General features: G+C 37.6%; 1 protein-coding gene and 1 long non-coding RNA gene across 3 annotated transcripts in view; both read right to left on the bottom strand.

Annotated features, from left to right (window-relative positions):
* CPD (carboxypeptidase D) overlaps positions 1 to 26,006 on the bottom strand; it is a 67,511-nt gene that overhangs the window by 33,806 nt on the left and 7,699 nt on the right. For both annotated transcript variants that reach the window (XM_027130537.1, XM_027130538.1), the window contains exons 3-7: positions 8,063 to 8,205; positions 7,213 to 7,382; positions 5,432 to 5,781; positions 4,755 to 4,946; positions 2,523 to 2,690 (exon numbers count right to left, since the gene is read on the bottom strand). In XM_027130537.1, coding sequence (XP_026986338.1) covers positions 2,523 to 2,690; positions 4,755 to 4,946; positions 5,432 to 5,781; positions 7,213 to 7,382; positions 8,063 to 8,205 — 1,023 coding nt within the window. The remainder of the gene's footprint in view (positions 1 to 2,522; positions 2,691 to 4,754; positions 4,947 to 5,431; positions 5,782 to 7,212; positions 7,383 to 8,062; positions 8,206 to 26,006) is intronic.
* On the bottom strand, positions 11,569 to 18,804 carry LOC113632859 (uncharacterized). The gene is made up of 4 exons (XR_003437971.1): positions 18,353 to 18,804; positions 15,231 to 15,234; positions 15,107 to 15,110; positions 11,569 to 11,580 (listed from the first exon to the last, which is right to left on the bottom strand). It is a non-coding gene; the product is annotated as an uncharacterized LOC113632859 (long non-coding RNA).

Genomic DNA, 26,006 nt, shown 5'->3' with positions numbered 1-26,006 from the left:
TGTCACTGAATTATTTACCTTAACATGGTTAGTGTTATATGAATTTCACCTAAATAAAAAATTAATATCAAAAATTACAAAAAGAAATATTACTTTTCTCTATATTCTTTCAAAATCCTTCTAAATTGTTAAGTTGGCAGCAAAGAATTCCTCTGTTAAATTTCTTTGCCAAGATTTCAAAACTCATTTAAAGATTTTAAGATGAAAATGCAAAATACGTCATGGAAAGAAACATATCTACGTGATTGAAGAAGTATCCCCCACCATGCCAAGGTCTTGATACCACATGTAAACATCTGTCAATTATTTTCACTGGAATGTAACTAGTATTAAGTTTTCAGCTTTAGCCAACATGACGTGATGTATTTTTTACAGATTTTTTTTTTTTTTTTGCAGTACGTGGGCCTCTCACTGTTGTGGCCTCTCCCATTGCGGAGCACAGGCTCCGGACGTGCAGGCTCAGCGGCCATGGCTCACGGGCCCAGCTGCTCCACGGCATGTGGGATCTTCCCGGACTGGGGCATGAACCTGTGTCCCCTGCATCGGCAGACGGACTCTCAATCACTGCGCAACCAGGGAAGCACTACAGAATATTTTTTAAAGCTCAAAGTAAAAAATATTTTCTGTCAAACATGGTATACAATTAATAAAGTAAGAAAAAAGCCAAAAAATTATTTTGCTAACCAGGCTGCAACTTCATAATTCCTATTTGGGTCTTTGAGAATCGTCCATGATTACCAATTATAGAAGCATTTTCTCCTACTATTAGCAAGCCTTCAAAGTCATTTTTGGAGAATCTCAATTTACTTCTTAAATACAAATATCCATAAGTGTGTACTGTCATTTCTAAAATGGCAGGTTAATCTATATGCCATCAAATCTCGACTGTGATACTTCCTTGGATAATCCAACAAATGTGGACACTAAATTTCTTACCTATTGCCCCTGGTGTTAATACCTTCACTCTTTTTTAATTTATTGAGATATAATTCACATACCATACAATCCATCCACTTAAAGTATATAATTCACTGTTGTTTAGTATATTCACAGGGTTGAATATACAACCATCACTACTATCTAATTACAGAACATTTCATTACTGAAAAAATAAACCCACACCCATTAGCAGTCACTCCCCATCCTCTCCACCACTATCCTCTACAGCTTGAGGCAACTGCTAATCTATTTTCTATCTCTATGGATTTGCCTATTTCTGCACATTTCATAAAAAATGTAATCATACAATATATGGTTTCTTATGACTGGCTTCTATCACCTACCATGCTTTCAAGACTCATCTATGCTGTAGCATGCATCAGTCCTTCATTCCTTTTCACAGCCAGTTAACATTCAATTGTATACCACATTTTATTTATCTGATCGTTAGTCGGTGGACATTTGGGTTATTTATACTTCCTGGTTATTATGAATAGTGCTACTATGAACGTCCACATACCAGTTTACATGTAGACATGTGTTTTCAGGTCTCTAGGGTTTTGACACTTATTCACACAACCCTAGTTGGACATTGTGATGATTTTTTGTTGTTGTTGTTGTTGATTTATTTATTTTTGGCTGCGCTGGGTCCTTGTTGCAGCACACGGGCTTTCTCTAGCTGTGGCATGCAGGGGGGCCTACTCTTTGTTGCAGTGCCCGGGCTACTTGTTGTGGTGGCTTCTCTTGTTGCAGAGCACGGGCTCTTGGCACGTGGGCTTCAGTAGTTGTGGCACCTGGGCTCAGCAGTTGTGGCTCACGGGCTCTAGAGCACAGGCTTGGTAGTTGTGGTGCACAGGTTTAGCTGCTCCATGGCAGGCGGGCCCTTCCAGGGCCAGGGCTCGAACCTGTGTACCCTGCATTGGCAGGTGGATTCTTAACCACTGAGGCGCCAGGGAAGCCTCATTGTGATGATTTTTAATCTTAACCCCTCATCCTATTCAACTAAGTTCCTGCTGAATTATATGGAGGTGTATAAGCTCAGATACTACATGAGAATGAGGTCATTGTGCTACAGTTTAATACACAGCAGATAAAAGATAAGAGAATGTCAAAATCTAAACCTACATAAAAGGGCATATTAAACTTTAGGGAGAAATAGGACTAAACATTTGGATCTGTTAGAGTTTAATTTTTATAAATGACAAAGAACATGTTACCAAATTCCCCGTGAGAGGGATAAATATAAAACACTTGAAGAACTAAGTGAGAAAGAAATGGAGGGAGGGAGAAGGAGGAAAAGGGAAGGAGAGGTGGAGGGTGAGAGACAGAGAAAGAGAGGGAGGCAGGGCAGATGGAAGGAGGGAGAATGGAAGAGTACTGGGAGAGGGGAGGGGTGGGGGAGGAACGGGGAAAACAGCCAGGAAACTGGCTTAAAAAGTAATGAGAAAAGACCTTTATTGTTGTCTGCCATAAAAGCAATAACAGGCTTAAGATAGCCTAAGACTATAAACAGATAAACTTCCACTGGGATTTTCAAATGCTCTCAACAAGAATTAATTAGTGGAATATCAAGTTGCTATTACCTCCATGCAGGTTTGCTGACAGCACAAATGGATAGGCCTTCATCCAGCTCATTACAGCAATAGTTTCTGGTTGGGTAGGATCTGTGATCTGAATGAACTGATCTGGGAAATTTCGGTTCAGGTCAAAGTTGTTGCTGTTATTTCTGCCGACTACACTTATTGAATCTCCTGTATGATAAAAGATTCAAATTTAAGCCATGTTTCATTTATATTTTAATCCAATACATACGACTTCAGCTATCTTAACTCAAAGGTAAGTGTGAACACATCAGGCTTCACTATGATCAAACACACTATGATTGAAACCGAGTAGGACCCTGTGGGGCCTTCCCAGGTTAAAAAAGCCCCTCTGTATCCCGTATTTCTTGTTTGTAGAAAAAAGGCTTTAGTCTCCTAGGCCTTCCCTGAGTTCCAAAGAGCAGGTATAAGCAGTTACTAATTACGGAAGTGAGGAAATTCAGAAGTAAACGAAAAGCAGTTAAGCAAGAAAAGTAATGACAACGATTCCCGATTAAAAACAAGAGTCCTAGTTCTTACTCAAGGGATATACATAACAATCTAACATGTATCCTTGAGTCGTTCTGCAGGATGTAAGACCCCGACCCAGTAGGGGGAGGTGACTATGTGCTGAGCACAAGCATGTAGACCCTGGACTGGTTGGAACCAGAAGGCTGATGATTAAGATTCCCGAAACATCACCCTGCTACCTCCACACCACCAATCCATCAGAAGAAAGTCATGCACCCTGTACCCTCACCCCAAATGTTGCCTTTAAAAATCCTTCCCTGAAAGCCATTGAGAAGTTCAGGTCTTTTGAGCATGAGCTGCCCATTCTCCTTGTTTAGTGCCTGCAGATAAGTCCTGTACTTTCCTTCACCACAACCTCCTATCAGTAAATTGGCTTTGCTCTGCAGCAGGTGAGAGGATCCAAGTTCAGTTGGGTAACGTGATTAAAACACACATCGTTTTTACATTGTACATTAAAAAAAATGTATCTCTTCTAGATCTTCTGAATAGAAAGGTAAAACCATTATCCTTTCATTTCTGCCTCTGGTCATACTTTGAGGGGAAAAACTCCAACCATACGAATTATATTAACATATTGCTCATCTGTCAATAATCCACATACAGTGACGTGATCACAATGTTGAGTGGGCATGACTGGCATGAGGGGGGACTCTATTGTACTGGCATACAGGTCACTAAAACAATGTAAATAAACAGACCAAATGAAAAGAAAAAAGTTGCAGTATGCTCACATTAAAGTGATAACAAAAAGGTAAAGTTAGTCAAGAACATAGTTGGAAGGGAGGAGGAGAAAGGGTTCAACTTAAGCTTATTCCATTTTACTATGGGATGAGAGCCCTATTATTGTCATTATAATGAGAAAATGAATGCAAGTGAATGAAGAAAACCTACTAGAGGACTCACTAGTAGTAAGTAGTTCCATCTTTCAGAAAGGTCTCAAGGGAGGAATGTGGAAGGAATTTGTGAGGCTGACAGAGAATAAGGTCCTTAGCGAAAGAATCTAAATGATATATATAAGGATTAACCTGGTCATTTACTAATCGATTCTCTCAGTGTTCAGTCAGTGAGAGTAATAAACCACGTGGCTGCATATTCATATTGTGGTATCTTTTCTACTCACTGGTATCACTGCCTGGAAGGAATCACAGGCCAGGAAAAGATGGATTCTCACTCTCCTAGTGTTCTGCATAATGTGGCCCATGTAAGAAAGTTGCTCTCCCTGCCCTTACTGTAATGCCCTAGGAAAGATGGGCTAGCCCAGAGGAGGCAGAGGAATGGGAAGTCAATAACTTAGCAGGTTTAGATTATACATGCATGGGGAGTAGAAATGGGAGTCAAAACAGAGTCACTGGCTTAAAAAATATTTGGTTTGAGATTTCACTTATGAGATAAAGTTCCCAATACAATAATTTAACAAAAATTACTGTTAAAGTGGAACAATTTGTAAAAATCTTACATTATTTTAGTAAATGAGAGCCATTACCAAAGTGGAGAACTTCATTAAATATAAACTTGATGACATAATTGTTGAATGGACTAGCCTATCTTACAAGAATACAAAAGCTAGAACCAAGGATAAATCATAAGTATAAAAATAGGAAGAAATTTCAGGGAAACAACCAGTTCAAATTCTTTTCTATCCCCAAATAATTATGCCATATAATAATCAAAAAGGTTAAGCATTAGTAGACAGCTATTCTTTACCTTCCTGGGCCTTTTCATACCCATCAGGATTCATGGATGGCATAAGGTGAATTCTAGTGTTAAGAACCAAATCTGTTACATCGGGATCTGTTCCAAAGTTCTTACAAAGGTATTCGATGAGGTTCAGTAACAGTTCTCTTCCAACCACTTCATTTCCATGCATATTTCCAATGTACTTAAATTCTGGTTCACCTGAAAATAAAGTAATTACATGGAAGATGTTTTTTCCTCTTCATTAATTCTAGACTCTCTCTACTTTTTCCCCAACACATACAAAGACCCTAAACCAAAGATTTAAGATGTATTTTGGCAAAAGAAACAGGAAAAAGCATCTTATAAAGCAGTCCTTAGTAATATATACATCTGAGCAAGCTCAAAGCATATATACGTATGTGTGTATATATATATAGATATATATACATATACATACGTATATATACCATATAATATGAAAATAAAAGTACTATTAGCAGAAAGAATCTAATTATGCAGTATGTTAAACTTTGTGCATAATATGGATTATCAAATGGATTTTCCTCTTTTCTAGGAAAAAATTGGTTACATTTTCTTTGATCCAGTTATACATACAATAGGTGACCTTTCTAGATGAAGCAAAGCAATATAGCACATAGCTCTGAGAAGCAATCTGAAATTATGTGTGAAACTACACCAATTACCTGGTTCATGGACACCTGGATTATCAGATATCTCCATTACATAAAGTTCTCTTGACTCTACCGATTTTCCCAATGAATAAAGCCGGGTGATGTTAGGATATTCATTGGCAAACCTTCTCAAGAAGATTTCCATATCAGGGAAATGGTGGTGGTGAAAGTCCTGTGGCTGAACTGGCTGGTGGGAGGACTGTGTTCCAAGAGGACTATTAGGTATAGCAACCGTGCTAGCAGTTACTACAACCTCAGTTGTGTCAGGGACTACTGAAGCCACAGTTGGCCGAAGGGGAAAATTCACCTTTGTGGCTGGTCCTTCTTTCACTATTATGTTATTAACAGTCAGTGGCATATACCTGAAGAGAAAAATTTGAAAAAGTAGATGGCTTGGAGTTAAATTGAAACAGACAATGCATTAACATTATAAAAGTACAATAGCCTTTTCATACTCTTGCGCTTGGTCTATCGAAAATCAAATCAAATAAAGATAAATGTGTAAATTCAAGACTTTTAGAGTATTATCTCACAAAGAATCCCAGATTAAGTATTTAAAGAACTATTTCTCTTACCATCCTTTCAGGTTCCACACATTAGAATGCTTATAAAAAATTACATTCAGGGGCTTCCCTGGTGGCGCAGTGGTTAAGAATCCGCCTGCCAATGCAGGGGACATGGGTGCGAGCCCTGTCCAAGGAAAATCCCACATGCCAGGGAGCAACAAAGCCCGTGCACCACAACTACTGAGCCTGTGCTCTAGAGGCAGAGAGGCACAACTACTGAGCCCACATGCCACAGCTACTGAATGAAGCCTGCGCACCTAAAGCTCGTGCTCTGCAACAAGAGAAGCCACTGCAATGAGAAGCCCGCGGACTGCAACAAAGATTATCCCCTGCTCGCTGCAACTAGAGAAAGCCCGTGCACAGCAACGAAGACCCAACGCAGCCAAAAATAAATAAATTTATTAAATAAATAATTTAAAAAATTACATTCAAAGGAGAGAATACGATGAAAAATGAAGGTCGTTAATCCATTGTAACCATTGCTACAATACTCAAAGTAGGGATAAATGATCCAATTCTTTGTAGTGCCTTATCTGACTGACATTCCAACTACTTTACCAAATGGGAAAGTTCAAAATTAAAGGTAATTTATTTGCTAAAGGTAAATCCTTAGCAAAATGAGCTTCCAGAAATGCTCCCAGAGGAGGTGGGGAACCACTCATGTCATGTATTAGAAAGCTGATGGTGAGACGGCTCTTCAAAATGTCTTTCATAGAGCCCTGAGTTTCTTCTACCTTGGTATTCAATTAGCCTTGCAGCAATGCTTTACACAGCTGACCACCAAGCTTTTTTTTTTTTGCAGTACGTGTGCCTCTCACTGTTGTGGCCTCTCCCGTTGCGGAGCACAGGCTCCGGACGCGCAGACTCAGTGGCCATGGCTCACGGGCCCAGCCGCTCTGCGGCATGTGGGATCCTCCTGGACTGGGGCACGAACCTGTGTCCCCTGCATCGGCAGGCGGACTCTCAACCACTGCGCCACCAGGGAAGCCCCATCAAGCTTTTAAAACTGTCCTTCCTCCCAATTTTACAACGATGCTTCGTATCCAGTTGTATTGTTAATGTGACAGAAGATCCACCATAGTATTTTCTCGTTATAAAGGGGGAAAAAAATCAGAAAACAAGGAAAAACAAAAGCCAGATACAGTAAATAAGATCTCCAAGAGTATATTTCTCTTCTTAGATATAAACGGAAACTTGACATTTTAAGAGTCTAGTTTAAATTCTTACCCAGTTAAAACTGCTGTAATGTTATAAGTTCCAGGAACAAGTAATCGGTGGAAATCACCAAATCTTCCTGTTGTGATATTATGATTAATACCAGCCACTGAGATGGTTGCATTCTCTAAGCCAGCTCCTGTTACTGAATCTTTAACAAATCCTTTAACTCCAATGTGGACCTAAAAAAAACAAGAATCAAAGTAGACTGCTCACAGACAATCAGTTTGGAAGGCAAGAGAAAATAACCTCTCTGCATTGATGCTAGAAGTTTTTTAAAATAAGCTTATTCCTCTAGCTCCCTGAAATAGTTTTCAATCTCTCCAAGTTAAAATAAAATATAGACCAAAAAAATTAAATCCTTAAACTTAAGTCATCTGAAATCTAGACTGTAAAATGCTTTTGAAATTCCTTCTCCTCAAAGCCAGACTTCTGCTTTTATCAGCAAGATATAAGTAATCATTTCTGATTTATCCAGTAGTATATTAGCCTGCCTGATATTTAAATTAAACTTATGTCCGTGGTTCATATAATGATAAAGGTTCTCTAGCAAATATGATCGAATGGCATTGTAAGAATCTGGTACTACAAATTTTGCTAATTATTTCAGGTGGTAAAAGTGTTGTAAGACAGTCAAAAGAAGCCCTCCAGAGGAAAAGAGCTGGGGGGAAGGATAACAGAGGCATGGCTAGAATATGTTCTAACAGATTCTAATATAATAATTTCTAAATATAATCTACAATCTTAAATAATAAAAACAGAAAAATAAAGGGTATCTAGAATAAACTGTTGTTCATATACACAAATTTCTCCCTTATTTAATCAATTATTACCATACGCCAACCTTCCATTCAGCTTTTACCTTTTCAATCAATGTGATCAAAGACTCACGATTGTTCTCCCATTCTTGTTGAAGCTGCGAAGCTGGTGGGTACTTGCAACAAGACAGTTCTAATGTGATTTCAAAACAGTTGGCCCATAGATAATTGTAATCTTGCATGCCACCTGAAACATGAAGGAAAAAATAAGTTTATTCTCAGAATGCTACTCTTAAAAAGACCATAGAAATTAAATCAGTCATCTCTGCATGTATAAATTCTCTTTTCATTAAATTGTTTGAAATTGGAGAAGGCTCTTGAATTATAGAGGACACTAACAAGGAAGGCGAAAGGAATACACCTTGAAAAGGAATATACATGAAGGAAATATATTTGATTGATAGGATAAACAGTTATAAACAGCATGAATATAATTGTTAATAACAATAGCAATAATGATAACCACTCTACATTTGAGTGTTTACTATATGCCAGCTCTGTTCTATGACCTTTATGTGTACTAACATTTAATCTTTACAAAAACTTTTTGAGGTAGGTATTGCTATTTCACCCATTTTACAGATGTGAGAAGTAAGGCACAGAGAGGTGAAGATTTTTGACAGAATGAACATGAAGAATACTCAAGATCTTAAAGTTATAAAGGATATTCACACCAAAGCATTATTAAGGGCTTACTATTCTAACTGTACTCCCTGTATCACAAAGGTGACAAGAAGGGCCTGGATCAAAATGGTAGAGTAGAAAGATCCTGAGCTCAACTCCTCACATAGGCACACTAAAATTACAACTACTTACAGAACAACTACCTCTGAGAACAACCTGAAGAATAACAGAAAAGATTTTCCACAGCTAAAGACATAAGGAAGGAGACACAACAAAATGGGGTGGGTGGGTGGAGATGCAGTCTAGTCAGGGCCCACACCCCTGATGCAACGACGCACAAGCAGGAGGAATATCACAACTGTGACAGTCATCCCTGAGGAGCAAGGAGTCCAAGACCAACACTGAGCTCCCTAGACCAGGGTCCTGAATTAGGAAGACAAGCTTCCAAAATGTCTGGCTTAAAAGCCAGTGGGGCTTATGTTCAGGAGTACCAGAGAGCTGTAGGAAACCAAGACTCTGCTCATAAGGGTACATGCAAAAATACACTTGCTCCAAGTCCCAGCACAGAGGCAACAGTTTGAAAGGCACCTGAATCAGACACACTTGCTGATATTGGATAGCCTCCAGGAGAGGCAGGAGGCAGCTGGGACTCCCCCTGGGGACTGAGATGCTGGCAGCAGCCCATTTTTGTGATCTCATTCTATTATGCTGACACCAGCATTGACAGGCACCATTTTGGAATCCTCTTTCGAGCCTATTAGAGCCAGGGGCCTGCCTCACCCATCAGCATGCCCACAGTGGTCAAACAATGCTGAGCATCACACTCAATCATGCCCGGGCCTGCCCTGACCATCAATGTGCCCAAGCAGTTGGCCCTGCCACAACAGAAAGGCACAAGCAGCCCTCATAGGGAACACCCCTGAAGTGTCTGCCTAGAGGGGAGCAAGCTGCTGGGCCCATAGGACATCTCCAACATAAAGTCACTTCTCCAAGATCGGAAGACATAACAGACCTATTTAATACAAAGAAAATCAACACAGAAAATTAGGCAAAATGAAGAGACAGAGGAATGTGTTCCAAATGAAACAATAAGACAAAACCTCAGAAAAAGACCTAAATGAAATGGAGATAAGCAATCTACCTGATAAAGAGTTAAAGGTAATGATCATAAAGATGCTCACTGAACACAGGAGCAGAATGGATGAACACACTGAAAACTTCAACAGAGTTAGAAAATATAAAAAAGACCAATTAGGGCTAAAGAATACAATAACTAAAATGAAAAACAGGACTTCCCTGGTGTCACAGTGGTTAAGAATCTGCCTGCCAATGCAAGGGACATGGGTTCGATCCCTGGTCTGGGAAGATCTCAGATGCCGAGAAGCAACTAAGCCTGTGCTCCACAACTACTGAGCCTGAGCTCTAGAGCTCGCATGCTGCAACTACTGAGCTGTGTGCTGCAACTACTGAAGCCTGCACACCTAGAGACTGTGCTCTGCAACAAGAGAAGCCACCGCAATGAGAAGCCTGTGCACCGCAATGAAGAGTAGTCCCCGCTCGCCACAACTAGAGGAAGCCCGCGTGCAGCAACGAAGACCCAATGCAGCCAAAAATAAATAAAATTTAAAATAAATAAATAAATAAATGAATAGAAAGGGACACATGAACTTTTTTAAAAAAATAAAAATAAAATGAAAGATACACTAGAGGGAATCAACAGTAGATTTGATGATACAGAATAATGGATCAGTGATCTGGAAGACAGAGTAGTAAAAATTACCCAAGCTGAACAGGAAAAAAAAAATGAGGATAGTTTAAGTGACTTCTGGGACAACATCAAGCATATTAACATTTGCGTTATAGGGTCCCAGAAGGAGAAGAAAGATAAAAAAAGAAGAGAACTTATACGAAGAAATAGTAGCTGAAAACTTCCCTAACCTGGGGAAGGAAACAGACATCCAGTTCCAGGAAACACAGAGAGTCCCAAACAAGATGAACACAAAGAGGTACACACCAAGACACATATTTAAAATGTCAAAAATTAAATATAAAGAGACTCATAAAAGTATCAAGAGGAAAAACAACTAGTTACATATAAGGAAACTCCCATAAGACTATCAGCTAACTTTTCAGCAGAAGCTTAGCAGGCCACAAGGGAATGGCATGATATACTCAAAGTGCTGAAAACAAAAAATACAACCAAGAATACTCTACGCAGCAAGGTTATCATTCAGAATTGAAGGAGAGATAAAGAGTTTGACAGACAAACAAAAGCTAAAGGAGTTCACCACCAATAAACCAGCCCTTCAAGAAATGTTAAAGGGACTTCTCCAAGCAGAAAAGGCCACAACTAGAAGTAAGAAAATGAATAAAGAAAAAAATCTCAATGGCAAAGACAAACATATAGTAAAAGGTAGTGGATCAACCACTTATAACTCTAGTAGAAAGGTTAAAAGACAAAAGTAGTAAAATCATCTATATCTACAATAAATAGTTATGGGATACACAAAATAAAAAGATATAAAATATGCATCAAAACATAAAACGTGGTGTAGGGGTGGGGGAAGTAAAAATGTAGGGCTTTTAGAATCCCTTCAAACTTAAGAGATCATCATAAAATAGACAGCTATATACAAAGGTCATTATACATGAACCTCAAGGTAACCACAAACCAAAAACTGGTAAGAGATACACAAAAAATAAAGGAATCCAAACATAACACTAAAAATAGTCATCAAATCACAAGGGAAGAGAGACAAGAGAAGGAAGGAACAAAGAACAACTAAAAAAACCCAGAGAAACAATTAACAAAATGGCAATAAGTATATACCTATCAATTATTACTTTAAATGTAAATGGACTAAATGCTCCAATCAAAAGACACAGGATGGCTGAATGGATAAAAAAATAAGACCCATATAAGAGACTCACTTCAAATCTAAAGACACACACAGACTGAAAGTAAAGAGATGGAAAAAGATATTCCACTCAAATGGAAATGAAAAGAAAGCTGAGGGAGGAATACTTATATCAGACAAAATAAACTTTACAACAAAGACTGTAACAAGAGACGGAAAAGGGAATGTCGTAATGATAAAGGGATCAAGCCAACAAGAGCACGTGACACTTGTACATATCTGTGTGTCCGACACAGAAGAACTTAAATACATATAGAGAGCAAATATTAACAGACATACAAAGAGAAAGACAGAACACAATAGTAGTAGGGAACTTTAACACATTTTCATAAATAGATAGATCATCCAAACAGAAAAATCAATAAGGAAATACTGGCCTTAAACAACACATTAGACCAGCTTGACTTAATAAATATATACAGAATAGTCCATCCCAAAACAGCAGAATATACATTCTTTTCAAATGCACATAGAACATTCTCCAAAATAGATGACATGCTAGGCCACAAAACAAGTCTCAATAAATTTAAGAAAACTGAAATCATATTAAGCATTCTTTTCTGATCACAATAATTAGAAATCAATTACAATAAGAAAAATGGGAAAAACACAACCATGTGGAGGCTAAACAACATGCAACTAAACAACCAATGGGTCAATGAAGAAATCAAAGGGGAAATAAATAAATACCTTGACACAAATAAAAAAGAGACGGCTCAAATAAATAAAATCAGAAATGAAAGAGAAGTTACAACTGACACCACAGAAATACAAAGGATCATAAGAGATTACCATGAAATATTCTATGCCAACAAATTGGACAACCTAGCAGAAATGGATAAATTCCTAGAAACATACAATCTTCCAAGAATGAATAAGGAAGAAATGGAAAATATGAACAGACTGATTACCAATAATAAAATTGAATCAGTAATCAAAAAACTCCCAACAAACAAAAGTCCAGGGCCAGACAGCTTCACAGCTGAATTCTACCAAACATTTAAAAAAGAGTTAATACTTATCCTCCTCACACTATTCCAAAAAGTTGAAGAGGAAGAATCACTACCAAATTTGTTCTACAAGGCCAGCATTACCCTGGTACCAAAACCAGACAAAGACACTACGGAAAAAGAATATATCCCTGATGTACACAGATGCAAAAATCTTCATTTGTTACAACTGGTGAACCTACATCAACACATCATTACCACCCAAAGTCCATAGTTTACATTAGGGTTTATTCTCGGTGTTGTATATGCTATGAGTTTTGACAAATGTATAATGACATGTTTCCCCATTATAGTATCATACACAGTGGTTTCACTGCCCTAAAAATCCTCTATGCTCCACCTATTCATCCCAACCTCCTCCCTAACCCCTGGCAACCACTGATCTTTTTACTATCTCCATATCGTTTTGCCTTTTCCAGAGTGTCATATAGTTGGAATCATATAGTATGTAGCCTTTCCAGATTGGTTTCTTTCATTTAGTAATAGGTATTCAAGGTTGCTCTGCGTCTTTTTTTTTTTTTTTTTTTGGGCTGCGCAGCTTGTGGGATCTTAGCTCCCTAACCAGGGATAGAAACTGGGCCCCCTGCAGTGGAAGTGCAGAGTCCTAACCACTGGACTGCCAGGGAATTCCCTCCTCCATGTCTTTTCATGGCTTGATAGCTCATTTCCTCTTAGTGCTGAATAATAGGCCTTTGTCTGATGTACCACAGTTTATTTTACCCATTCACCTACTGAAGGACATCTTGGTTGCTTCCAAGTTTTGACAATTATGAATAAAGTTTACTATAAACATCTATGTGCAGGTTTTTGTGAGAACGTAAGTTTTCAACTCCTTTGGTTAAATACCAAGGAGCAAAATTGCTGGGTTGTATGATTAGAGTATGTTTAGTTTTGTAAGAAACCACCAGACTATCTTCCAAAATGGCTGTACCATTTTGCATTCCCACCAATAATGAATGAGAGTTCCTGTTGTTCTACATCTTCACAAGCATTTGCTGTTGTCAGGGTTCTGGATTTTAGCCTTTCTGATAGGTGTGTAGTGGTAACTTGTTTTAATTTGCATTTCCCTGATGACATATGACGTGGAGCATATTTTCATGTTCATTTGCCATCTGTCTAACTTTGTTGGTGAGATGTCTGTTAAGGTCTTTGGCCCATTTTTTAATGCAGTTGTTGTTTTCTTTTTTTTTTTTTTTCGTGATACGCGCGCCTCCCACTCTTGTGGCCTCTCCCGTTGCGGAGCACAGGCTCCGGACGCGCAGGCTCAGTGGCCATGGCTCACGGGTCCAGCCGCTCCGCGGCATGTGGGATCTTCCCGGACCGGGGCACGAACCCGTGTCCCCTGCATCGGCAGGCGGACTCTCAACCACTGCGCCACCAGGGAAGCCCCAGTTGTTGTTTTCTTAGTATTGAGTCTTAAGAGTTTTTTATATATTTTGGATAACAGTCCTTTATCAGATGTGATTGCCTTCTTTTTTAGGCTGAATAATATTCCTTTGTATGTATATACCAAATTTTCTTTATCCATTCATCTGTCAATGAATATTTAGGTTGCTTCTTGGCAATTGTGACTAACACTGCAATGAACATGGGTGTACAAATATCTTTTCAAGATCTTGTTTTCAATTCTGTTGTATTTACACCCGGAAGTGAGATTGTTGAATCATATGGTAATTCTATTCTTAACTTTTTGAGGAAGCTCCATACTGTTTTCCATAGCAACTGCACTATTTTATATTCCTACCAACTGTGCAAAGTTGTGCAACTGCACTATTTTATATTCCTACCAACTGTGCAAACTCCACATCCCCATCAACACCTGCTATTTTGGTATTTTTGATAGTGGTCATCCTCAGAGGTATAAGGTGATATCTCATTGTGGTTTTGATTTGTTTTTCCCTGATCATTAATGATATTAAGCATCTTTTCATATGTCTGTTGGCCATTTATATGTTTTTTGAAGAAATGTCTATTCAAGTCCTTTGCCCGTTTATTAATCAGATTACTTGTTGAGTTGTAGGAGTTCTTTATATATTCTGAATATTAACCCCTTATCTGATATATGGTTTGCAAATATTCTCAGTAGGCTGCCTTTTCACTCTGTTGATTGTCTCCCTTGCTGCACAGAACACTGAAGGGTTTTGAGCAGAGGTGTGATATAATCTGAACAGCCTTTTTTAAAGATCATTCTGACTGCTGAGTGAAAAATGACTATAGGGAAACGAAAAGGAAAGCAGGAAGATGAATTAGAAGAGAATGATGGATTTGACTAGGTTGCTGGTAATGGAGATAAAGCAGAGAGATTTGGATGCAGAAAGGACTTGTTTAAAAGGAATCAAGGATGATGTCTAGATTTTTGGCTTGAGAAACTAGGGAGACAGTGTTATTAGTGTCATTTACTGAGAGGATGAAGGAGAACAAAGGAAACAGATATGGCATGCCTAAGGCTCTGTCTTTGATCCTCTTCTCTTTCTTCACTTATGCCCTTGGTGTCTCATGCAGCCCCATGGGGTTTAAATATTATCTACCGGCTGACAACTCTCAAATTTCTATGTCTAGCCTACACCTCATTCCCAGAATCCAGACTTGTCCATCCAATTGCCTATTTAATATCTCTACTTGGATATCACAAATCTAACATATTCTCATATTCCCTAAACCAGTCTCTCCCATGATGGTCAATGGCACTAGAAGAATTTAGTTGCTCAGGCCCAAAGCTCTGGAGTCACATCCCACATCTAAAGCATCAGGAAATCGTGCTAGTTCTAACTTCAAAATATATCCAGAATCCCAAGATTTCTCCTCACCTCTACTGCTGCTGCCCTGATACAAGCCACAACTGTTTCTCCACCTGGATTTCTGCAATCACTCTTAATAGGTCTCCCTGTCCCTGCCCTAGCCGTTCTATGTTCTTTCCTCAACAGAGATGCCAGAGAAATTCTGCTAAAATGTAAGTCGGATGTTATTCCCCTATACGATGACTCTCTATTTCACTCAGACTAAGAGCCAAAGCCTAAGCCTCTGCATGATTTGTCCACCACCACTCCCCTTCCCTCTCTAACCTCCTTTTATACTCTCCCCATCACTGGCTGTGCACCAGCCACACTGGCCTCCCCGCCGTTCACCGGATACACTAGGTACCTCCTGACTTTGGGTCTTTGTTCTAGCTGTTTCCTTTGCCTGGTATGCTCTTCCCCCACATATCTCTACTTGACTAACGCCTTCCCCTCACCTTCAGCTCTTTGCTCCAATTTCAACTTGACAATTAGGCTCATCTTGATCTCCCCACTTAAAAGTTGCTACTTACTTCTCCCCATCGCTGTCCCCAAGCCCATCTCACCAGCACTCTCACCCTTTTCTACTTTTTTCTTTTTTTTCTACGGTACCTAACAATTTACCTATTATGTTTCTTATTTACTGCCTGTTCCTCCTTGCTAGATTATAAGCAACACAAGGGCAGAATATTTGTTATGCTCATTGATGGATATTCCAAGCACAAGAACAGTACCAGGCACATCGTATTCCTTCAGTAAATATTTGTTGAAGGAATGAAAGTAAGTAGGCTGGATCAGTGGGAAGTTAAGACTTCTGTTTTGAATGCATTAAATTTGAGATTCCCATTGACCATCCATGTGGAGATGTCAAATAGACTTTGTCTTCGTAAAATATATGTGCAGGTTTACCACTACCACAAGCCCAGTAACTTTGTCTTAACCTTTTTTCTTAGAAGGCAAGCTATCCATCTTTTGGTTTTCTCTTATCTTCCAGCATCTTGGCACTTACTTTGGGTCTGGAAGAAAAATGGTGAGATGCTGATTTTCACATCCCTACCAGTCATATTTCGTCATTAAGTGACGTAAGTCACCTTCAGTCATTGTTGACCTCTGATCATCTTTGGTAACTCTGACTCACATGTACACATGTGAACATACATATGTTATTCATTGTATATCATATTTATTAATCGCCAATATTTACTACTGTATTGGTCACAGTACAATGGTCATTGTAAATCATTAAACTAAGATTATAGGGATTTATAAATAGGAGACATATTTCCATTCAGAGTTTAGAGTCTTGGTGAGGAAAAGAAACACAGAACACATACAAATAATTTCAGAGCAATACAAATGTGAACTAATCTATTTTTCTGCATATATAAAAGTTAATAGAAACAAAATCTTCCCATTTACGGAAAAAAAAACTTAATAGCTGAATTAAATTGCAAACACAGTCAACTCACGCTTTAATTATGTCAGAATGCAGTGAAGTAGACTACTTATAATACTATAATCACCAGGCTTGAGTCCTAGCATTCTTTTGTCTACCCCTTAATTGTCTTACTTCAGCAATAATTTAAGAAATACTAGCTAACAGCAACAAGAAGACAAAGCTTACAGTCATATTTTAGAGTGTTATCTAATCATCTTTTTAGATGTAACTTTAATAGGACTGTAACTAGCCAGCTCCAATCAATAACACATACAAACATATGCCCAGGGTAAGGGGCGGGGAGGAAGGACAGAAGTCTTTTAAAAATATGACCTAATTCTCAGAGAAGAAACTACATTCAGTGGCCTCTGGTCCTACAGATCACATTTTATATAAATAATGATTTTGTAGCATATAACTTACGAACAATCTAAAACTAAAGGTCTGGGCTTCCTGGTGGCGCAGTGGTTGAGAGTCTGCCTGCCGATGCAGGGGACACGGGTTCATGCCCCGATCCGGGAGGATCCCACATGCCGCGGAGCGGCTGGGCCCGTGAGCCATGGCCGCTGAGCCTGCGCGTCCGGAGCCTGTGCTCCGCAACGGCAGAGGCCACAACAGTGAGAGGCCCGCGTACCGCAAAAAAAAAAAAAAAAACTTTTCAAAATCATCTAAAAAACTGGAAACAAATGGGATATTAACTGAGTTATGAATAATTTAAGATTTTTTTTCAAGATGCCACAAATAGGCATTATTTGCCATCTGTATTAAACTTCACATTATTTTTCCAATACTAAATGTCAAAGACTGTATAAGTAATCTTAGCTAAGTAGCTGGGCCAGATCCGTTGTCTTGATTTTTTCCTTAACAAAAAACCTACTTATGCAAAGCTAGAGCTAGAGTTCACTGTCACAGAGAACACTGATCTGCAGATAGGCCTGACATTTCTGACAGCTGCAGCTACTACCAGATTCAGTTTATTTTTTTAAGCTGGCATGTTATGTGGCTCAACATAGACTAAAGGATAAAATGTCTGATTTCAGAACATTATCCAGTCAAAGAAAATTTTAATTTTGGGAATGAAACATTCACCATAGGCATATCTCAAAGCAATATAGCACTTTATTAACAGTATAAAGGATCTGCTATTTATCCTACTCATTAACAATCATAAATAATCAAGCCTCTAAAATCCATTAGTCTCTTACTGGGCTATCTAAACCAATGACCTTCAAACTTTTTTATTCATAGGAAAATAATCTTGAAAAATTATGCAACATTTCACACATTCTAAAGTTGGTACCTAAAAGTTTTGATTTTAAATTTAAATAGTAACAATGTAATTTCTTGCATAATGTAAATTTTTATTTTTTAAATAAAGCCTTTACATTGTTATTTTAGATGGATTCAAATAAATAAAAATACTACAGAGATTTGATTCCTAGAATCATCTTTTAAAACTTGCATGAACACTCTTCTTCAACAGGAGGAATTTTATAGCTTTCTTTTGTAAAAGAAACTTGAACTTTTATTTCCATTCCACTTGCTCCACAGATTGTTATTCAAATGGGACATACTTTTTTTTTTAATAGATCTTTACTGGAGTATAATTGCTTTGCAATGCTGTGTTAGTTTCTGTAGCACAACAATGCGAATCAGCCATATGAATACACGTGTCCCCATATCCCCTCCCTCTTAAGCCTCCCTCCCATCCTCCCTATCCCACCCCTCTAGGTCATTGCAAAGCACCAAGCCGATCTCCTTGTGCTATGCTGCTGCTTCAAATGGGATATACTTTTATGCTTGAAAGTCCTTCATTGATCATCCTATAATACTTCAATCTATAATATGTATGTATGCATATTTAAATTTCTCTTAATTTCCAATGACATTAATGCCCTATTAAATTTTTGTCTTCTAGATTGAATTACTGGGACTTCCCTGGCAGTCCAGTGGTTAAGACTTCGCCTTCCAGTGCAGGGGGTATACCTGGTCGGGGAGTTAACTAAGATCTCACATGCCCCGAGGCCAAAAAACCAAAACATAAAACAGAATCAATACTGTAACAAGTTCAATACAGACTTTAAAAATGGTCCACATCAAAAAAAACTTTATAGATTGAAGTATGACAATAACTACTGGTATACAATTTATCAATAAAGGCATAGTTTTATTATCAATTTCAATAAATAATAAACCTAACAGGTAATAATTACTGAAAATATATCTTTTCATGAGACGTTTCAGTGATGCTTTTATGATACCATTAAAGTAATCACCAAATTGTCCCTTTTGTTTTTGGTGCACTTTGTAAAACCCTGAGTTAACATATCATAGTGTGATTCAGATGGATAGAAAAAAATAGGCGTATCTTCAGTCAAGTGGAAGAAGAGGATATGAGATTGAACCTCAGCAGCCAGTATCTTTCTCAGGCATGGAAGATCTGGAAATTTATTTCCTTAAAGTTATCCAAACTAACTGGTCTCTTCCTCCTCCCCATACACACCCAGCTTGAAAACCACTGATTTAGACTATTTCCTCTACTCCCAAGGGAAACTGGCAAAGAAAGACGAAAGGTATATATTTTGGTTTTAAGCCTACCTACCAATCTAATTTTTCTATACTCAGAAAATATTGAATGCAATGTATTGTGAAAGCTATGATGTTTTCATTCCTTTACCAATATTAAAGAATAAGACTAAAAGTGTAATCACTAGGAATCTGTCCAGCACTACAACAAATTGTGATCAATACTAATTGTTATGGGTGGCTAAATCTTCTGATCAAAGAATCTATTCATACCCATTCAACTCCTTCAATCCATGTGTCTCACAACTAATCTTCGTATGCCTGAAGATACTCAATTCATCTTTATCATGGAACCAATCCCTATTACTGTTTTCACTAGAGAGATCTAGCTTTAAGGAAGTGGAGGGTATTTAAATAAATTCAACCATTCATTCAAAGATGGTGCACTAACAACTCACTCTTATGCCTCATGCAGAAAGCCAATGGAAAAAAAATATAACCAATGCTACAATGTTAAGACTTGAACAGAGCAAGTTTTTTTTTTAACTTGCCTCAGTAGGCCAACTATAAAGTATCAAACTGTATGACACAAGAACCCCATAAACCTTTTACAGAAAAAAAAAAATGCAATGTATTTTTTTCATTAGGAAAAGCATTTTAGCATGCAGGAATATAGATAGGCAAATTCTATTCTATATTTAAATTTGGAGCTTACTGTTATTTCTTTAATAAAACTACTTCAAGCTGGGATGAAGTGAGAGAGTGGCATGGACATATATACACTACCAAATGTAAAATAGATAGCTAGTGAGAAGCAGCTGCATAGCACGGGGAGATCAGCTCGGTGCTCTGTGACCACCTAGAGGGGTGGGATAGGGAGGGTGGGAAGGAGACGCAAGAGGGAGGAGATATGGGGATATATGTATATGTATAGCTGATTCACTTTATCATACAGCAGAAACTAACACACCATTGTAAAGCAATTATACTCCAATAAAGATGTTAAAAAAAAAGAATGTGGTGGAATAAAATTTAAAAAAAAAAAACTACTTCAAGGGATAGTGAAAAGTTCTCACAACTTTGACTTCTGTGAACAATTTATTTATAAATAAGTGGGTTATTAAATGATAATTTTGCACTCCTTGAGATATTTTTAAAAGCTAATGAGTATGATGGTCATAAAAAATTTTAAGTGGAAGATCTGCATTAAATGAATGGAAAAAACAGAGATTGCCCTTGAAAGAATTTTTCCCATATTCCTGGTCTTTAAATTCAAGTTTGCTTTCACCAAATCTTAACTGAACTTGGTCTTCATATTCTGAACAACTTATCTTATGAAAATCTATTTCCTTCACCACTCCCACTGAATATACATTTGCTAATGATATGATTCTACAAAGTTAAACTACATTACACAGTCCTGTATCTGTTTTCAGTTTTGTCTAACTTGGTCAACACTCTCTCTCAGGCAGGTCTTTGAACTGTATTTTCCTTTGGTTTTTTTGTTGTTGCTGTTGTTTTTAAGTACTTTCCTATTTTCTACCACCTGTATTTAAAAAAAAAAAAAAAAGCACATCTAATTTTTAGACTTTGGATCTGAAGATTTAGGGGCCATATCCTAAAACAGTGTTTGGTTCTCAACCTTGATGAAAGTATACTATTACATTACAAAATATACAAGCACACTGCTCCTAAAGGTTAGATTTTTATATGAGGCTATACTTCAGTTTACTAAAACAAACAAACTTATGACTCAAGCAGAAGAAAAAATTCCGTTTGAGTATCATTTTAAGTTTTTGCTTTCCTTTTAAATGAGGTGGCACTCAGATAAAAGAGAGAAAGAGAGAAAGGAAGAAAGATTCAAGTAGCTCCTTAATGTACAAGATCAGATAAAACCAAAAGCCCTTTATTAATGCACATTTGATTATCAATAGTATTCTTAAAATATCAACAGGCTGAGAATATCTAAACTGTTGGCATTCCTTAAAGAAAACATCCCAGTACAAAATGCCAGAAGTACATTCACTTTGGAGATGAAAAAGCACCCATCTGTTCATATATATATATATTTTTTCCCCCTAGTTGAATTTCTTGCTCCAAGCAATTAAATGATGCTAGGAAACAATATCAATTCAATTTTCAAAATCAGGCACACTGCCATATGCTTTCCACATATCTCATAATGCCTAAATCTCTTTATAACCTTGACCTCTTTCCCAAGTTCCAGAGCCTATCTCACAACTGTACATCAAGTATTTATAACTAGTACATCCAGTACCACCTCACCTCCAATTTTCACTCCTCTCACATCTAAAGAGAAAACACACACACACAAACACACCCCTTCCAATTAGTTTTTTCCCATTTCCATTATCATTCTTACTTATCCAGGCTCAAAATCTCCAAGTTATATCTTTAATTAAGTCTTTCTTTGCCTTGACACTCTGTTTTACTATCTAACTGACGGTCAGTTCTGCAACTTTTCTTGCACAATTTCTTATATATCTCATACTCCCTTTTCATTCCCATGGCATCCCTCTAGATAAATCCCATATCTCCAAAAAAAGACCTTACTCCAAATAACCGTAAAAACCTCCCTAGTCTCACTTCCTGTAGGACCCTTTCCCTGCCAATACATTTTGTATAAAGATAACTACAAAATGCATAGCACCACACTGTCCTTATCAAAGAATTCACACTCTGGCAGGAGACACAAAAAACTAACGACATAAGTAGATAAGCATTACACTGATGTTAAACAAAATGTTCTAGGAAGGTAAGAGTGACAGTTACTACAGGGGAAGTTTTCAGAGAAGGTTACAGCTGAACTGGAGAAAAGCATTTCAGACAGAGAATAGCCTAGTATGTGAAGGTTCACATTTTGCAGGAAGGACAAGTCATTCAGTGGTAGGTGAAAAGAAGGAGAGAAGACTAGAAATGTAGGCTTGAGTCAGACTGTGAAAAGTTTAGACTTGCTCCAATTAAAATGTGAAACAAGCAAAGATATAAGAATGCTTTAAGTTTTAGTGTGTTTGCTAGTTTGCTTTTAATATGTAATTTTTAAAACAAAAATTAACACAAGCACTAATAGAACTAGTCACATCTACCTTAAGTGTGACCAATGGTAAATCACTTATCATATACACTTTGGATTAGTAAACAGACTCTGCAGGAAAATTAGATATGAGGACAGTATTTTGTACATGTTCATTAGGTCAGATTGGTTTATGTTATTTAAATCCTCTGTGTCCTTACTGATATTTTTGTCTTCATGATCTAACAATTACTGAGAAAGGCATGTTTAAAATCTCCTACCGTATTTATGGATTTGTCTATTTCTTAATACCAGATATTATATTTCTTCAGTTCTGTACCATCCATTTGATTTTTTTTTATTTTATATAGATTCCAATTTCCTGGTGTCATAAGAATTACAAAATAATGCCCTATTTAATGACACAGAAAATGCTGCACAAGAATAAGCTTTTCAGTCCATTTTTGGACCAAATCTAACTAACCTTTTATGTTGTTCAAAACAGTTTGGTAATTATTTTCCCCAGGCTCTTTCCTTTCTGTCAGCAATCTACTTAAAGCCAAACATACCTCAGTATTTAAGAGCACATCAGTGCTACTCAGTCTGACCTCCACTTTACGCAGAGAAGGGCTGCCCACATGATCAAAGGAGTTTAAAGTTGCACCAAAAATCCTGAATTAGTTACAGATATGTTATCTGGTCACATTTCATAGCTCTCTTCTCTTTCTAGGTGGTTACTTGCCCTTTTAAAAATTTCTGTAAGTTGAAAGAGGGCAATTCTTAAAAGTTGACTGAAACTATAATTCAGTTTCATTAGGTTTGCTTTGGAATAAACATATTAAACCATCAGATGATTTTTATAATGTCTTCAAAACCATGAAGAAAGAAAATAATAAAGAATGGTAAACAAAAGGCATACAAATCAGCACACTGTGGTTAAAAAAAAAAAAAAAAAAAGAAGAAGGCCTGCCCCGTGAATAAGTTCAGCTTAGGCTCTCACAGTAACAGGTTTAGCAGAGGAGCACGACTGTTCACAGGCCTTATTAGGATAGTCATTCCCCAGATGGATCCTGAGGTTTGAGAGACATGTTGAGAGAAGCAAGGCCACCCACGTAGGCAGCTAGATATGCTGAATCAACCCTGGCAATGAAGGTGAAGGTGGTGGGGGCAAAATTACCTCACATCCCCCATTACTAATACACTATCTGATCCCCGAGAGCAGGAATTGTTTCTGTTTTGCTCACACTGTACCCCATCACTTAATATAGTGTATGGGATGTGGCAAGTGCTCAGTAAATATTTGCTAGGTTAATAAATGATTCCGCACCAGTTATTTCTTCTCTAAGGCCTTGATTTCCTATAAAGCAGAAGGGTTGGACTAGATCAATATATTCATTTTCAGCTCTAAACTTCTTTGAGTTAGAATTTTTAAATACATCACATAAATGTCAGTCAAGTTATTCCAGGACATCCGGGTCTGAATATACGCCTACTCACAAGGTTTCACAACATCTTATCGCAGTCCAGTATAAGACAAACAATGAATTTACCCTGTTGAAACTACTGAAACTTAATACTTATGTTTCATGGGTGCACATATATGTTGAAACTTATGAAATTGTACACTTTAAATGTGTCCAGTTTATTGTATGTCCATTATACCTTGATATAGCTATTAAAACACACACACAAAAGAAACTACCGAAACTGCTCAATATTGCTAAGGCAGTAAAAGATATAAGCTACTTATTGTAGAAATAAAATATGCCTGACCATCCAGCTGAAACAGGAGAGAAGTAGATGCTCATAAAAACAATAATAATGGCAACGGCAAAATTTAGCTCCTTTAGATGTCTGAAGACTCAGAAAAACCCGTTGCCTGGCTTAACCAAGTAATCTTACTATGAAGGAAGCACACTTACTTTTTAAATAGTATAACATATATTTACCTTCCTTAATTATTTGTCAATTAGAAACTACTTTCTAACCTTTTACAACTTTCTCCAGAAATGAAAGTTTAATTATTTTTTAGTCCATTATTTTAAATAGTATCTCAAATAATGAAGCAACTTGACTACATCACAAAACCACTAGTTCATGAAATCAGGTTTTATTATATATACTTGCTAAAGGGAATTCCCTGGTGATCCAGTGGCTAAAACTCTGTGCTTTCACTGCGGACGGCGTGAGTTCAATCCCTGGTCGGGGAACTAAGATCCCACAAAAAAAAAAGAAAGAAAGAAAGAAAAAATAGAAATATATTTGCTAAAGATTGAAATGAGATTAAACATTAAAGTACGTCCTTTATCTTTAAAATTTTTTAATGGTTTTCAAACCACTTCTAATTATTCCGGGCAGAAAGTCTGGCTTCTAAATATTTCAAAGCCCTTTCTAAATAGTTCAAATCACTAGTTATATATAAGAAACACTGGTAGAAACTATACGGGAATAAGAAGACTCTAGAAAGTATCAAGTCCTCAAACTTAGCACCCAATTTGTGTACACTTGGCTTGACATAAGAAGTCAAAGAGTTATTCAAATATTTATATGAAGGCACATGAAGAGAAACGTCGTAACATACTTTATAATGTGACTAACTGCCAACAACAAGGTAAGGGGAAATCTAAGGCATTCACCGTGGGCAGATTCTAAGAAGAGAAAAAAGTTTATACTGATGACTTTTCCATAGAGTGACTTGTTCCTTCTGATTACTCTTAATTAAATTGTCTAAGCCTGGGCATAAAAATGAAGAAGTCATTATTCAAAGGATACCAAAAGTTTAAAAAGAACAATAGCTGTTTTTGTAACATTTAAAAGAAAAGGTAAACAATTCAAGCTTACTTTAACATAAACATAGCATTTCATGAGAAATTGCTGGTGGATATGTAAAGTAGTACAGCCACTGTGTAAAAAGCTAAATACAGAATTACCATATGACCCAGCAATTCCACTCCTGAGTATTTGAAAAGATTTGAAAACAAGGACTCAAGTAGAAACTTGTACACCAACATTCATAGCAGCATTATTCATAGTAGCTAAAAGGTGGAAACAACGGATGACTGGATAAATGAAATGTAGTATATACATACAATGGAATACTTCTCAGCCATAAAAAGAAATGAAGTTCTGATACATGCTGCAAAATGGATGGACCCTGAAAACGTTATGCTAAGTGAAATGAGCCAGATGTAGAAGGACAAATATATTAACTCTAGTTATATGAAATATCTAGAGTAGGCAAATTCACAGAGATAAAAAGGAGATTAGAAGTTACCAGTGGCTGGGGGGGGGGTGGGGTGGGGTGGGGGCGGTGGGAAATGAGTGGGGAATAGGGAGTTTTTGCTTAATGGTTACAGAGTTTCTGTCTGGTATTTTTAAAGTTTTGTAAGTAGACGGTAGTGATACAGACGTACAACATTGTGAATATAATTAATACCACTTAATTCTACATTTAAAAATGGTTAAGGGCTTCCCTGGTGGCGCAGTGGTTGAGAGTCCTCCTGCCGATGCAGGGGACGCGGGTTCGGGTGCCCCGGTCCGGGAAGATCCCACATGCCGCGGAGCGGCTAGGCCCGTGAGCCATGGCTGCTGAGCCTGCGCGTCTGGAGCCTGTGCTCCGCAATGGGAGAGGCCACAGCAGTGAGAGGCCCGCGTACCGCAAAAA

The sequence above is a fragment of the Aethalodelphis obliquidens genome, unplaced genomic scaffold (genome assembly GCF_003676395.1).
Source record: "Aethalodelphis obliquidens isolate GAN/ISIS:26980383/991018 unplaced genomic scaffold, ASM367639v1 scaffold38, whole genome shotgun sequence".
Lineage (NCBI taxonomy): Eukaryota > Metazoa > Chordata > Mammalia > Artiodactyla > Delphinidae > Aethalodelphis > Aethalodelphis obliquidens.
The sequence above is the reverse complement of the archived record's forward strand: the minus strand, read 5'-3'. Positions and strand labels throughout refer to the sequence as shown.